General features: G+C 37.0%; 1 protein-coding gene and 1 long non-coding RNA gene across 9 annotated transcripts in view; one reads left to right on the top strand and one right to left on the bottom strand.

The window, feature by feature from the left end:
• The window catches only part of LOC135231867 (uncharacterized), a 45,584-nt gene that overhangs the window by 6,061 nt on the left and 24,451 nt on the right, over positions 1–15,072 (bottom strand). The window lies entirely within an intron of this gene.
• Positions 1–15,072, top strand: part of MAP3K7 (mitogen-activated protein kinase kinase kinase 7) — an 81,121-nt gene that overhangs the window by 53,040 nt on the left and 13,009 nt on the right. For all 8 annotated transcript variants that reach the window (XM_064289027.1, XM_064289040.1, XM_064289030.1 and 5 more), the window contains one exon: positions 2,913–2,977. In XM_064289027.1, coding sequence (XP_064145097.1) covers positions 2,913–2,977 — 65 coding nt within the window. The remainder of the gene's footprint in view (positions 1–2,912; positions 2,978–15,072) is intronic.

Genomic DNA, 15,072 nt, shown 5'->3' with positions numbered 1-15,072 from the left:
AGCCAGTGTCAGCCGTCCCGGAAGAGCTGGAGAAACTCAGAAGAGAAAGGGTACCTTCAGAGCAAGGCTTCAATTGTGGTGAAACAACTGCATAGCATTTAGTTGCATTAGGTATTATAAGCAATCTAGAGATGATTTAAAGTATGTGGGAGGATGTTTGTAAGTCACATGCAGATACACTATGCCATTTTATATAAGGGATTTGAGTATCCTTGGATTTTAGTATCTGCAGGGGTCCTGGAACTAGGCCACCGCGAATACCGAGGGACGACTGTATAATGCTGTACAGATTTTATTTTATTTAATCTTGTATTTTATCTGCGAACAGTGTCCAGCAAATATTTTAATATTCAAGACTTCTAAATCTCAAAATTTCCAATATTTTGGATAAGAAGTTTCTCCAGGAAAATGTAGTATTGATCTTTACATGGAGAAGAGATTTTTTAGGAAGATGAGGAAACAGGAAAAGAAGGGTAGTTAAGGTAAAGAAAGCTATGTATGAGCTTATATAAACTGAAAAGAGAAACCAAGGAGTAAGTGTTTGGGATCTCAGCCCTTGGAGGAACTCTGTGATGACTTTCAAATGCCATCTCAGGAAATCAGTTGTATTTAAAAGAGTAGCTTTTTTGAAAGGCGGATTCTGTCTTTATAAAGTTACTGTAAAAAGAACTGAATTGACCTATAATCTACTATTCTGACCCCCTTTCTATTTTTTGGTGGGGAGAGAGAAATGGGCTGAAGATGTGTTGTGTTCCTCTTGTTGCTCTAACCTTGAAATGTTCTAAAAAATGTTATTTGTTCTATGGTAAGTCATGAAAATTCTAGAACTCATTGCAGAGTGATATATTCAGGACATCACTTGCAAGTTTCAGATTCCTTAATCAGGCATCTCTGTACATCATCTTGCCCCTTGTTTCCGTCTTTCCTACCATGTGTAATGTAGGTATGTACATCTCAAAGAACCATGCAAAAAAAGGAAAATGCGTGAGTTTCTAAATTAGCATTCCGTTCCCCCCCAAAAATTCAGAATCAGCCCAAATTTACTGAGAATCTACACAGTAATTTTCATTTATAGTAATAGGAGATTGATTTTTTTTATATTCAGATTTCTAAATTATGACTTAAAGCTTAATATTGGAGCAACAAGTATTCGTTGATTGCAATCCTTTTTTGCTTTGTCTGAACTGTCAGATGATTTCTGCTATGGTTATGCTAATTAAAATGCATTGCCTAATGCTCGATTCCGCCCATGCTGTAGCGTGAAGATTTCTCATTTTATGGCATTTGTTAACTGTCAGCTCTTCTTTACCCTACTTCCATCAGAGTGTTTACTCCTTCTTCCTCCTACCCGCTACCTTTATTTCAGTTTGTTTTTGTTGTTACTGCAATGATGATGTAATGGTTTATAGACACATGTGCTGGGTGGTTCCTCTGATTCACAAATGCTGCTAAACTGAAAAGAGAATTCCAGACAGTTTCATAAGCCTGTCTCATCTAAGCTTATGGGCATGTTGAATGAAATGTGCCTACAATTGCTCGTTAGTCATGGTGGTAGGGATCCTTTTAACCTCAGGAAACAGGGTTAATTAAAGGTACTAACAAAAGCACCATTAATATCTGTTACTTTCATTTGTAATAGAAAGTTGAAACTTTTTGAAATAAAAAAAAATTTGAAGTAAATTTGAATTAAGATTATGTAAAGAATTCTAAAACATAGCCTAAAGTAGAAATGAATGATGATGTCTTACACTTTGAAGGGTGGTTATAAATTTGATTTTTTATATTCACTACGCATATTGGCAGCCAGCAACAGCAGCAGCATACATATTGCATTAAGCACTCTTACTCTTTTGTAACATCCTTTTAGTTTATGTGTAAAGTAATAGTGGGTCACATGGATTAAGATGTTAAATTATATTACAGATTAGTTTAGCATAAAATATGTAAGATTATGGAAATACAGAATTGTACAAATGAATTCTGCCTGCTAATAGTGTTGCATTAGAGTCTCTGTTCTGAGCGTGTTCTAATAGTTGAGAAATTACCTAATACAGCTTTCAAAGTCAAAGGAATTTTGAGCATTATGTCAGCTGTTACTCATAGTATCTTGGTGTTTCCTTTTAGACAGCTGATCTCTCATCTTAGAAGATACTGTATAAACGCCCTATTCCCAAATAACAGTGCTGAGTGAAGCGGTTGCTTGATTCATTTCATTTTGCTGAAGACTTAACATTTGTAGCATTATTTCATAAACTGATTTTTTTTATTCAATTATTCTTGGCATAGAAATTCTGAAAACAGGTTATCACAGTAGCCTATTTCAACAAGCTGTGTATTTGAGAAAGGAATGAGTCATTCATGTCCAATAGAAAGTTTAGAGTTGTTCACAAATAATTTACTAGATTTGACGGAAACTATTGGCATTGAGTGAGTTGTGACTGGGTGTAAATTTAAGCCTAAACGTCCTTTCAGGCCCAGAAATGAACAAGTACTGCTTGTAACTCAGTAATACCTTACAACCTCCTGCTATCTTGCTGTAGAAACTATAACGTAAGGCCCTTGAAATAGATGCCGTCATCAGCCCCAGTCCCCAGGCATTCGTCTATTTAAATACATGACAGAAGATGGTGGAAGAGAGTTCAGCAGCTCTTCATGTGGTAGGAGTGGTTATTGGATTAGGACATACTTTGTTGTAGGCCAGCAACTTTTGAGTTAAAATATTGCAGCTGTCTCTCTCTTTTCCTGCATCTTTCACAACTCTTTTTATTACAACAAACTCACTTAATCTTTTTCCCACCAATGGTTTGTGTAGATCCAAGGAGCAACAAATTGCAACTTCCTACTACAGTTACACACTTACTGTCTGTCTGAGTAGATTTCAGTATTTTACTTTTTTTTTTTTTTTTTTAAAGGCAACGGACAGCCAAGGCGTAGATCCATCCAAGACTTGACTGTTACTGGGACAGAACCTGGTCAGGTAAGGCTTAGCATTCAAATTCTCTATCTTTGAAGACTAATAATGCGTAGAAATTGAGAATGAACTATTATATACTCTGAACAGTTAGTTCTATGAGTTGAAGTAACTTTGACCTAAAATTGTGATAGAGGAGTTAATTGGCACTTGAACTTAAATACTTAGGAAAAAATTATAGATGCCATTATTAATTTAACTGGAAGGGTAATTTACGAAGGTAGGCTGATCAGGGTCGCTATGAGTCGGAATCGACTCGAAGGCAATGGATAGACTGATCAGACTTCATGGAAAGTAAATTCTTCATCAATGCTTTATGTCTATTATGTCATTTTATGTATGCTTTAATAAAGAAGTTATCAGTTTTGTAATTTACAACTTGGTCATTGTCCTATAAAATGAATTATTAGTGTTGTCTCCTTTCCACTAATGAGAGGAATAAGTGTTTCCCCAATAAGATGTTCTCCCCTGGGGTCACATAGGACATTGGCATACCTGGAGAACTCTTAAGATCTTTTAATTTGGTGTATCCATTGTAATTATATTTTTGTGAATAATTCATATCGTATTCTATAAAACGAATGAGGACTAATTTGGGGTTTTTTTTTTTGTTATTGCTTTATTTTCAGTTGTGCTGAAATAAGTTTTATAAGCATAGCATGCATCTGAAGTAATATAAATACTGCATCATGATCCATATTAATATAAAATTTTTAAATTATATATTATAAAGTGATTTAATTTATGGTACTATATATTAGCACTTTACATCCTAGAAAGGTGTTTATTATTATGTCACTTTTATAACATACTTTAAATTTTGGAATTCTTTGTAGTCATTAATAAAAATTTGGAAGCCCTTTATAAGTCATCAACTTACCTAATAAAAACCACTTGAGATATTTAAGTGATAAATATCCTTGATCTTCATGTATATCTGGAAACATTTTTATTTCATAGCCCATAGTGCCTATACACACACAAATATACATTAATTTGTATGTTTTTTAACATAGTAGTGACTCTAAGCCTCGATTTCACCTATTTAACAGTTTTTTTAGTATATCTAATTTTGTGAGACCCCAGACCTTTTGACTGAAGTTTTCCGTTTTTCTCCCCCTCAGATATTTTAAGGTTTAATCAGCCCGTTTAGTAACAAACAATGTGACATCCGGCATTTACTTGGATTCCTTACAGGCTTGATGAGCTCAGCCTTTTAAACTGTGTTTACAATTGACATTGATATTCCAGTTAAGAGAACCGTTAGCCAAGTGTTCTCCCTTTGAGTAGGAATGAGGGGCTTGCCCTAAAACACTTCCAAAATATCTGCTGGTGCCAGTGCTTTTCTGTATAATCTAGAATAACGGCATTGTTGTAATTCAGGACTGATTTCCCCACTTCCATATCTCCACACTGAGCCTTACCTATTTCCTCAAAGTTCTGTATTACTTGGCATTGTAGTTGTTATCCTTTTTAATTTGCAGTACCTTCTGCTAGTAAAACACAACAACTGAGTTAGAGTATGATTAGGGGAGAGTCTGCTTGAATGAATTGTCATAAATTGATGTGGGAAGTAATAAAACCCATTCTAAAATAGATGATATGTTGCCAGTATACAGCCAGTTTTTAAAATTAACCCACTGTTTCAAAATTAAGTATTTATGACATTAAAATACCTGATGTTGAGTTTTGAGTGATGATGAAATACAGTAATCTCAATGTACTATGAAAACTTTCCCCTGAAAATGTTGTGATAAATAATCCTAAAATCCTTTTAATTGTTCATGAGGAAATATTTATTTGAAGAACAAAAGTATTCACAATATGGATTTTCAAAATTTGAAGGTATAGTTCTTTTTGAAGTCTGCCTTAGTAGTGATTAAATAGATGTGCAGCTCTTCTTTTGCCCACAGAAATTGAAAGAGCATAAGGAGAAGAATTTGGCCCACCCAGTACAGCCATCAACTCATTGCCGGCAAGTAGACTCCAACTCATAGCTACTGTATAGGACAGAGCAGAACTGCCCCGTAGGGTTTCCAAGAAGTATTTGGTAGATTCAAACTGCCGGCCTTTTGGTTAGCAGCCAAACTCTTAGCCACGGTGCCACCAGGGCTCCATTCTCCTCCTGGACGTCAACAATCTCACAGAACATCAACGTCTGACAGGGTTACACTGAGACCACAATAAAATAATACAAGACCAGTTCATAATGTCTAAGCACACACAAAAATAAGGTCACTGCCACCACAAAATACCAAGCATCACCCCCGCCCCAGCTAATATGAGTGATTGCTGCTGCTTTACCAATTACAGCTTTATCTTATATTCTGCCCTCCTTACAGAATTCCACCTGCTTTCTGGTAACAACCAGACTAAAGCAAGCCCCTGCTTCCTTTTACCCTCCCCCAAAATCACTCAACGGAAGCCCAAATCCTGTACTAGGTTCTCTCTAAGATCCTGTTACTAAGACACGCCACACCTCCTCATGGTGAGCGTTCATCCTGGCTGAAATGGATAATAAACCCAACTTGTGCCACTTACAGGTATGTTCCTGGTGGTCTTTGGCTGGAGGGCATTGACAGTACCAGTAAGCCTCAGTCCTCAAGGAGCTTTTATGGGTAGATAAGATTTATGCACAGATCAATGAAAGAACTACAGTAATAACAACTGCCATTTATTATGTACCAACTGTGTGCCAGGCTAGCCCTTGATAAACATTATTTAAATCTTAACCCTAAAAAGTTGGCACTTTTTATTTTCCTCATTTTGCAGATAAGTGAACTAAAGGTTAGAGAAACTTTCCCAAGCCTCTTACTTCCCTTACTCTGCCAGTGAATAACCAAGTTTTCAGTCTAGCTCTGTATGATTCCAGAGCATTCAAACTGTTGTTATTAGTTGCCCTCGAGTCTGTCCTGACTCTTGAAGACACCGTGTGTGCAGAGTAGAACTGCTCCATATGATTTCCAAGACTATGACCTTTCAGAAGCAGATTGCCAGGCCTGTCTTCCGAGGCACCTCTGGGTGGGTTTGAACCACCAACCTTCTGGCTAGTAGTCAAGTGTTTAAGCATTTCTACCACCTAGGAACTCCATTCAAGATATACTGTCTCATTCTATCTTGCGTATTAAACTGGATACAGTGCATGCTAAGGTAATCCTATAGCTCTTAAATTTTAAATATTTGGCATCTGATAGGCTGCCTTTAATTTAAATTTAAATTTATTTAAATAGCTGTCAGTGATGATGAATTTTAGCTGTATCATATCATTGAGCAAGGCTAACCAACCCACCTTGATAATAAATTTCCACAGAGTGCACACATTTTTTATACATCTGAGTGAGCCTTTCTATGTTTCACTAAAATTATACATTCTCATGAATGCCTGAATATGCCTTCTGGAATTGTATCCAATATGGATCTATTTTAAAATTTCTTATGGCAAATGCTGTAGTCGGTGAAAATAAAATGATACAATTATGGTTATTTAGAGAATTGGATATACTACACTTCTATGTGGACTTCAGAATCCACTTTTACTAGTCAGTGTGTGACTTTGGACAAGTTCCTTAATTTCCCTGAACATCAGAAATTTTATCTGCAGATGGGGACCATAACACTCACCTCTCAGGGTTCTTATAACAGGTGAAAGTACCAGTTACACAGTAGATGCTTACTACAGCTGGGTGCCTGCCTCCCCATAGTGTGCCTCCCTGGGCTCTCACAAATAGTGTATTACTATCCAGAAATAAATGAAAATAGCACTTGGAAAGATGTAGAACCCGACTGCATTCTGTTCCTTCTGTATCATAGAAAGACATCTGTCAGGGATCATGGTAAGTATTTGTCTTAAGGCTTTTTATGACATATTAAAAGATATATCATTATATATTGTTATTGACAGATACAGTTTAGTATACTAAAAAAAAAAAAAATTAGTATACTACTGCTCCCTTTGTCCCCCCTCAATCTTCACCTCCTTTAGTATGAAGTTTTGATAAAGCTCTAAATCAGAAACTTCTGTAATTGGTTTAAATAATTCCTGGTTCATAGTGTACCTTTCTATTAGAGAATTTAAAGAACATAAGAATAATCAAATTCAAAAATTTCCATACAAAGAACGAGTGAAACCAGGATTAGGTTTAGCCTGTGCCTTTGGATTAGAAAGTAAGTTTTAGATACACCTGTCATGTATAGATTTAAATTATATGTAACTGCCATAATGGAAAAGTACTCATGTAAATCCACATTACCATTTATTCTCTTTTTTAAAAAAAATATTTACCTTAAAGTGTTATTTCAGCAAGAATGTCAGCAGTAAATCAGCATTTAATCTTTCTTTTGTGCTCATGTAATTTTAGCAGAGGATTTCTAAGGGTTTTAAATAGCTTTTAAATGTCAGTCTAAATCATAGCACTAGCCGTAAATTCTTGACTTATGAAAATATTTTCCTAGTCTTTCAGGTGAGACATAAAAAGCAAAGTCTTATTTTTGTCTGTAAAGTAACTCCTAATTCCTTTTTATAAGTGTAGGGATAAAGTTCTGGTGAGTGTCCAATTGTAATTCATGTCTACTCACGGTAATTTGCCCCTGGGGTTTAAATTTGGCTTAGTATTCTTTTGCTGCCTTAAATTGCTGTGTTGTGTTTCTGTACTTTTGTAATCACTTTCATGTACAATCCTGTGGTAAGTGAAGTTCATCTATCTTAAATTGAAGTATAGGAACAGAATAAAGTAATTGTAATATCTTTAAAGGAGCAACCCAAATGGATTTTAATAGTTGGAGAGCATTGTAACCATCAGAAGAATTTTACCAGTGATTTTATTTAAAAAATTGCCCCTATAAAATAAGATTTCTTCCATAGTTAGTTGCAAGCAGTAATGCAAATTTAAGCTACAAACTATTTTGATTTTTCAAACAAACCAAAAAAAATTTTTTTTATTGTGCCCCAGTGTAAGTCCACAAATCAAGTCAGTCTGTTGTTCAAGAACCTACATACACCTTGCCATGTACTCCAGCTACTCTCCCCCCAATAAGGCAGCATACTCCTCCTCTCCACCCTGCAATCCCCATGTCCATTCAGCCAGCTCCTGTCTTCCTCTGCCTTCTCATTTCACCTCCAGACAGGAGCTGCCCACATAGTCTCCTGTGTCTACTTGAGCCAAGAAGCTCACTCCTCACCACTATCATTTTCTGTCTTATAGTTCAGTCCAATCTCTGTCTGAAGAGTTGGCTTCGGGAATGGTTCCAATATTGGGCTAACGAAGGTCGCGGGGACCATGACCTCTGGGGACCCTTTTAGTCTCAGTCAGACCATTAAGTCTGGTCCTTTTATAAGAATTTGAGGTCTGCATCCCATTGCTGCTGCAATCTGAAATTGATCGAACTTGCAGTCAAGATGCATTGATAATTACTGGCCATTGGAACGTGAAAGTTGGAAACGGAAGAAGGGTCAGTAGTTGGAAAATATGGCCTTGGTGATAGAAACGATGCCGGAGATCGAATGATAGAATTTTGCAAGACCAACGACTTCTTCATTGCAAATACCTTCTTTCACCAACATAAACGGCAACTATACACATGGACCTCTCCAGATGGAACACACAGAAATCAAATTGACTACATCTATGGAAAGAGACGATGGAAAAGCTCAATATCATCAGTCAGAACAAGGCCAGGGGCCGACTGGGGAACAAACCATCAATTGCTCATGTGCAAGTTCAGGCTGGAACTGGAGAAAATCAGAGCAAGTCCACAAGAGCCAAAATATGACCTTGAGTATATCCCACCTGAATTTAGAGACCATCTGAAGAATAGATTTGACGCGCTGAACACTAGTGACCGAAGACCAGACGAGTTGTGGAATGACATCAAGTACATCATACATGAAGAAAGAAAGAGGTCATTGAAAAGACAGAAAAGAAAGAAAAGACCAAGATGGATGTCAGAGGAGACTCTGAAACTTGCTCTCGAACATTGAGCAGCTAAAACAAAAGGAGGCATTGATGAAGTAAAAGAACTGAACAGAAGATTTCAAAGGGCATCTCAAGAAGACAAAGTATTATAATGACGTGCAAAGAGCTGGAGATGGAAAACCAAAAGGGAAGAACACGCTCAGCATTTCTCAAGCTGAAAGAATTGAAGAAAAACTTCAAGCCCCGAGTTGCAATAGTGAAGGATTCCATGGGGAAAATATTAAACAACGCAGAAAGAATCAAAAGAAGATGGAAGGAATACACAGAGTCATTATACCAAAAAGAATTAGTTGATGTTCAACCATTTCAAGAGGTGGCATATGATCAGGAACCGATGGTACTGAAGGAAGAAGTCCTAGCTGCTCTGAAGGCATTGGCGAAATGGCTCCAGGAATTGATGGAATATCAATTGAGATGTTTCAACAAACAGATGTAGTGGTGGAGGTGCTCACTCATCTATGCCAAGAAATATGGAAGACAGCTTCCTGGCCAACTGACTGGAAGAGATCCATATTTATCCCTATTCCCAAAAAAGGTGATCCAGCTGAATGTGGAAATTATAGAACAATGTCATTAATATTGCACGCAAGCAAAATTTTGCTGAAGATCATTCAAAAACGGCTGCAGCAGTATATCAACAGGGAACTGCCAGAAATTGAGGCTGGTTTCAGAAGAGGACGTGGAACCAGGGATATCGCTGCTGTCAGATGGATCCTAGCTGAAAGCAGAGAATACCAGAAGGATGTTTACCTGTGTTTTATTGGCTATGCAAAGGCATTCGACTGCGTGGATCATAACAAACTATGGATAACATTGCGAAGAATGGGAATTCCAGAACACTTAATTGTACTCATGGGGAACCTTTACATAGATCAAGAGGCGGTTGTTCGTACAGAACAAGGGGATAATGATTGGTTTAAAGTCAGGAAAGGTACGTGTTAGGGTTGTATTCTTTCACCGTACCTATTTAATCTGTATAATGAACAAATAACCCGAGAAGCTGGACTATATGAAGAAGAATGGGGCGTCAGATTTGGAGGAAGACTCATTAACCACCTGCATTATGCAGATGACACAACCTTGCTTGCTGAAAGTAAAGAGGACTTGAAGCACTTACTAATGAAGATCAAAGACCACAGCCTCAGTATGGATTGCACCTCAGCATACAGAAAACAAAAATCCTCACAACTGGACCAATAAACAACATCATGATAAACAGAGAAAAGATTGAAGGTGTCAAGGATTTCATTTTACTTGGATCCACAATCAGCAGGCATGGAAGCAGCAGTCAAGAAATCAAAAGACGCGTTGCTTTGGGTAAATCTGCTGCAAAGGACCTCTTCAAAGTGTTGAAGAACAAAGATGTCACCTTGAAGACTAAGGTGTGCCTAACCCAAGCCATGGTATTTTCAATCACATCATATGCATGTGAAAGCTGGACAATGAATAAGGAAGACCAAAGAATTGATGCCTTTGAACTGTGGTGTTAGCAAAGAATATTGAATGTACCATGGACTGGCAAAAGAACGAACAAATCTGTCTTAGAAGAAGTACAACTAGAATGCTCCTTAGAAGCAAGGATGGCAAGACTGCATCTTACGTACTTTGGACATGTTTTCAGGAGGGACCAGTCCCTGGAGAAGTACATCATGCTTGGCAGAGTACAGGGTCAGCGGAAAAGAGGAAGACCTTCAACGAGGTGGATTGACACAGGGGCAGCAACAATGAGCTCAGGCGTAACAATGATTGGAAGGATGGCGTAGGACCGGGCAGTTTTCCTTCTGTTGTGCATAAGGTCACTATGAGTCAGAACCAGCTCGATGGCACTTAAGGACAACAACATCCGGCTCCATCAGGGATTCTCTATTGTGTTCCCTGTCAGGGCTGTCATTGGTTGTATCCGGGCACCATCTAGTTCTTCTGGTCTCAGGTTGATGTAGTCTCTAGTTTATGTGGCCCTTTCAGTCCCAAAAGAAAAATTTGTTCCTCTTATTTATACCTTGCATTCTTCACATATCCAAAAATACAATTATGGCTTGTTTTTAAGTGTTTAATATTTTTATTACAGACACATTTGCATATTATGTCATTCATTGAGATACATGCCCCTTGAAACACAGAGACTCATTTTGCTATTTTATGGATTTAAATGTAACTCATAATTACATTTTTTGTAGCTTTCAAACTGGAACTAAAAACATAGTCTTCTTTCTAAATTCCATGGCTGTAGGAAATCTCAAGTAGAACAATTGGCTGTGCAAAAGAGGTGCTATCTTAGAATTTCTTGGAAAGTAGAAGGGAGAAAAATAAATATTTAGCAAAGAATTATCTTGGGAAAAATTTAAGCTTAATGATTATTGTAATTTATATTAGATTCAGATATACTTATTCAACAGCCTTTTTTAAAAGATATACAAAATTCATTCTTATATTTTATAACCTTAATTCTTATACATTATCATGTTTAAGTTCTTATAACTGGTATTTAGTCTCACATGTCACAAATACTTTTTTTTTCCATTTCAGATATTAAAATAAGAATTTTAACATAACATTAGGCTGACTCTGAAACGTTCAGTTGTTTGAATTTCTTCTGCCAGCACTATAAAGAAAAATTTCTCTTGATTTACAATAGAAATTAAAACTATGATCAAATTAGTATACTCTTTTTAAATCAAGACTTACTGTTATTCAGAAAAGGTTAAAAGGACTCTGGAACAATTTCATAACAGCTGTACTTGTTTTACCAAGTATAACAGTGTCATTAAAATAAGAGTAATATATTTCATCCCTGGTTCTCTTTCATGAATATTCTCATTCTTATATACCAGAGATATGTAAGCTTAAGTGTCAGTGTTAGATCTGAGTGCCACCAGCCTGTGCTGTTACTTAGTAAGTATTTATTAGGTGGCTATGTATATTCATCAACAATTCCCTAAATCCTGGGGAAATGCAATGTAAAAGTATACATGGTCTGCCCTCAGAAGATTATAATACACTTGAGGAATCACAGACTTTGAGAGGAATGTAAATCATTTCAGGTTCAGGTTTATATAGGAACTGACTACACATGCAGCTGAAATTCAGAGAAGAAAAAATTTTTGTAATGGGGTTTAGTCATTGAATATGTTTTATAAAATAATGAGGATTTGAATTAGAAAAGGAATTGTCAGCTGCTACAACAGCCTCATTATCTGCCATTTAGTGAGCTTTCTTCTTGTGTCATACACTTCATGTACATTATTTCATTTGATCCTTACAACCCGATGGGGTGGATAATACTGTTCTCATTTTATTGCTGAGGCTTAGAGGTTAAATAACTTACCTGAACCTCAAACCCTGGCCTGTCTTGTCTCCAGGACCTGAGTTCTGAACTATTACTACCACTTTCATCTTACAAGGACCCCTGGTGGTACAGTGGGTAAAGCACTCAGCTACTAACCAAAAGGTCAGCGATTTGAACTCCATGGGAGAAAGATATGGCAATCTGCTTCTATAAAGATTTACAGTCTTGGAAACCTATGAGGCAGTCCTGCTGTATCCTGTAGGGTCACTACGAGTCAGAATCAACTTGATGGCAGTGGGTTTTTGGTTTTCTCATCTACAATTTGTAGGTGAGGGGTCTAAAGCTCATAGAGGCTGAATTACTCATACAAGTTCACATCACTGTAAGTGACAGAACAGAGATTTGAACCAGGGTCTTCAAAATGTTAGACCAAGCCATGTGAAATGGCTAATATTTGACTGTTTTTGACTTAGAAAAACAGTAGTTTTATATTGTTCAGTTTCACATATACTCTTTGCACTAAACATACTATCTTTTGAGTGAATCTGGGAGCAGGATTAAAGGCAAGGAGGGAAACAAGGTCATAGGAATTGTCAGGGGAGAGAAAGTCTGGACAGTTAAGGTATACCTGCTAATGGAGGGCGTTGAATCTCATGAGAATTTCAGGGTTGATCCAATAATCACCAATAAATGAGCTTTTTGTGTTCTGCACCACTGATAGGTACTCCCTGTCCTCGAGCACAGGGTCTAGTTTTGTGCACAAAGAACCAGAGGGGTTGCAAGAATGAGCTGTAATGACCAAGGGAACCTGAGTTAGGCTTTACAGGATACGGAGAAGTTAGTGAGAGAAGAAAACAAAATGAGCATCATGAGAAACGGGGGACCTGTGTAAGAGACATGAATGAACCTAGGGTTTTGGAAAGATCATTCCGATGGAGTGTTTAAAATTATTTAGAGAAAAGCTTTTAGATTTTCTGAAACAATTTCAGTAGGTATCAAAGATGAAAATAGTATTAGTTTTACTTTTCTTCAAAATTGTTTTATTATTATATATCTGAAATTGCTGTAAAAGTACCTTCCACTAATTTTACTATCTTAATGGTAATGTTAAGTCCAAAACCCTTTAATCTCCTTAATCCAATATGAGTTTTCAAGGCTTAAAATCATAGAATTTTAACATTGGATGGGACATTGGAAGTTGTCACATCCTTAACCCACTCCATCACCCCTGGTCCCTTGATGGTTAAGTGCTTGGCTGCTACATTGAAAGATCAGCAGTTCGAACCCACCCAGCAGCTCTCTGAGAGAAAGATCTGGCCACCTGCTCCCGTAAAGATTAAAGCCTAGGAAACCCTATGGGACAGTTCTACTCTGTCATATGGGGTCGCTATGAGTCAGAAATGACCTCATAGCACACAACAACATTCTCTCTCCAGACAAAGAAACTGAGACTTGTTGAAGTGACATAAAACAGATATTACACTGTCATTAGAACTCAATTCTGCTGATTTCTACTCAAGGGTACTTTATATTGCCTCACATTTTAATTGACATAGTCTTAAAATTGTTTCTATGTTTACATAGAAACTGGACATAGGTTCTTTATGAATATTTATTTTATTATGTTTTATATAACTTCATACTTTTTTTTAGTATCCTATACGGCACTTCAAGAAATAAGATCTTTTTAAAAAAGAAATTCTTATGAAACCCATTTTAGCTTATACATCCTCTTTGAGAGTTTTTCATATATGAAATATACATAGACAAAAATATATGTAATATGAAACCTGATAATAAAATGAACACTCATGAACCCACCTCCCAGCTTATAAAATAGGACATTACTAAACCCTGTGTGTTCCTCCCTGTGGCCCCCCATCATCCTCCCACTAGTCCACATGTCATGTTTACAGACTTTTTATAAATACTCTTCATCTCATCAAGAAATTATCTTCTCTTACATGAAATTTAAGTTTGCTGAATATATTTTTTTCCTAAATAGATACTAGATTTTGTCAATGTTTTTTTATGCATCTGATGAGGCTTTTCTTGTTTAATCTGTGATTTTGGTGAATTGCATTGATAGAAGTGTTAAGCAGCCCTTGCATTCTTAGGGTAAACTCAACTTCTTAATTGATTTGTTATTGCTTTTTACATTTGCTAATATTTTTTTTTTTTTTTTAGGATTTTTTATCTGTTTTCATAAGCCAGGTTGGCTAGTAATTTTCCTTTCTCATGTAGTCCTTATTGTTCAGATTTTATTGTCTTCCATATAAAGAAATGTTTCTTCTTTTTCTCTTTTCTAGAATAATTTAGACTGGAAATGTCTTTCTTGAATGCTTGCTAGAACTCACTTGTAAAACCTTTTGGGGTTGGTATTTTCTAAAGGGCTTCAAAATGGTTCAGTCGTAGCCTATGAAAAGAAGGGCAGCATATGCATTGCATAAACCCAAAAAAAGCCAACCCCAATGCCGTTGAGTCGATTCCGACTCATAGCGACCCTATAGGACAGAGTAGAACTGCCCCATAGAGTTTCCAAGGAGCCCCTGGTGGATTTGAACTGCTGACCCTTTGGTTAGCAGCCATAGCACTTTACCACTATGCCACCAGGGTTTCGCATAGCAACCAAATATCTCCCCTGTAGCATTTTGACCTGAGTGGGAAACAGGCAGTGGTGTCATGCCCAATCATGGCGACCAACCACATAGCTTTGAAGGTGTTGCTCTCCACAGTCGTGTCGCCAATAACCCAGTGCCCCATATCAGGCTCCTGAAACTTTTGCAGTATATGAGCGGAAAGTTTCAGGCACCTCATGCAGGAGATACAGATGACTGCAGTAC

This window comes from Loxodonta africana, chromosome 1, assembly GCF_030014295.1.
Source record: "Loxodonta africana isolate mLoxAfr1 chromosome 1, mLoxAfr1.hap2, whole genome shotgun sequence".
NCBI classification, from domain to species: Eukaryota; Metazoa; Chordata; class Mammalia; order Proboscidea; family Elephantidae; genus Loxodonta; species Loxodonta africana.
The sequence above is the reverse complement of the archived record's forward strand: the minus strand, read 5'-3'. Positions and strand labels throughout refer to the sequence as shown.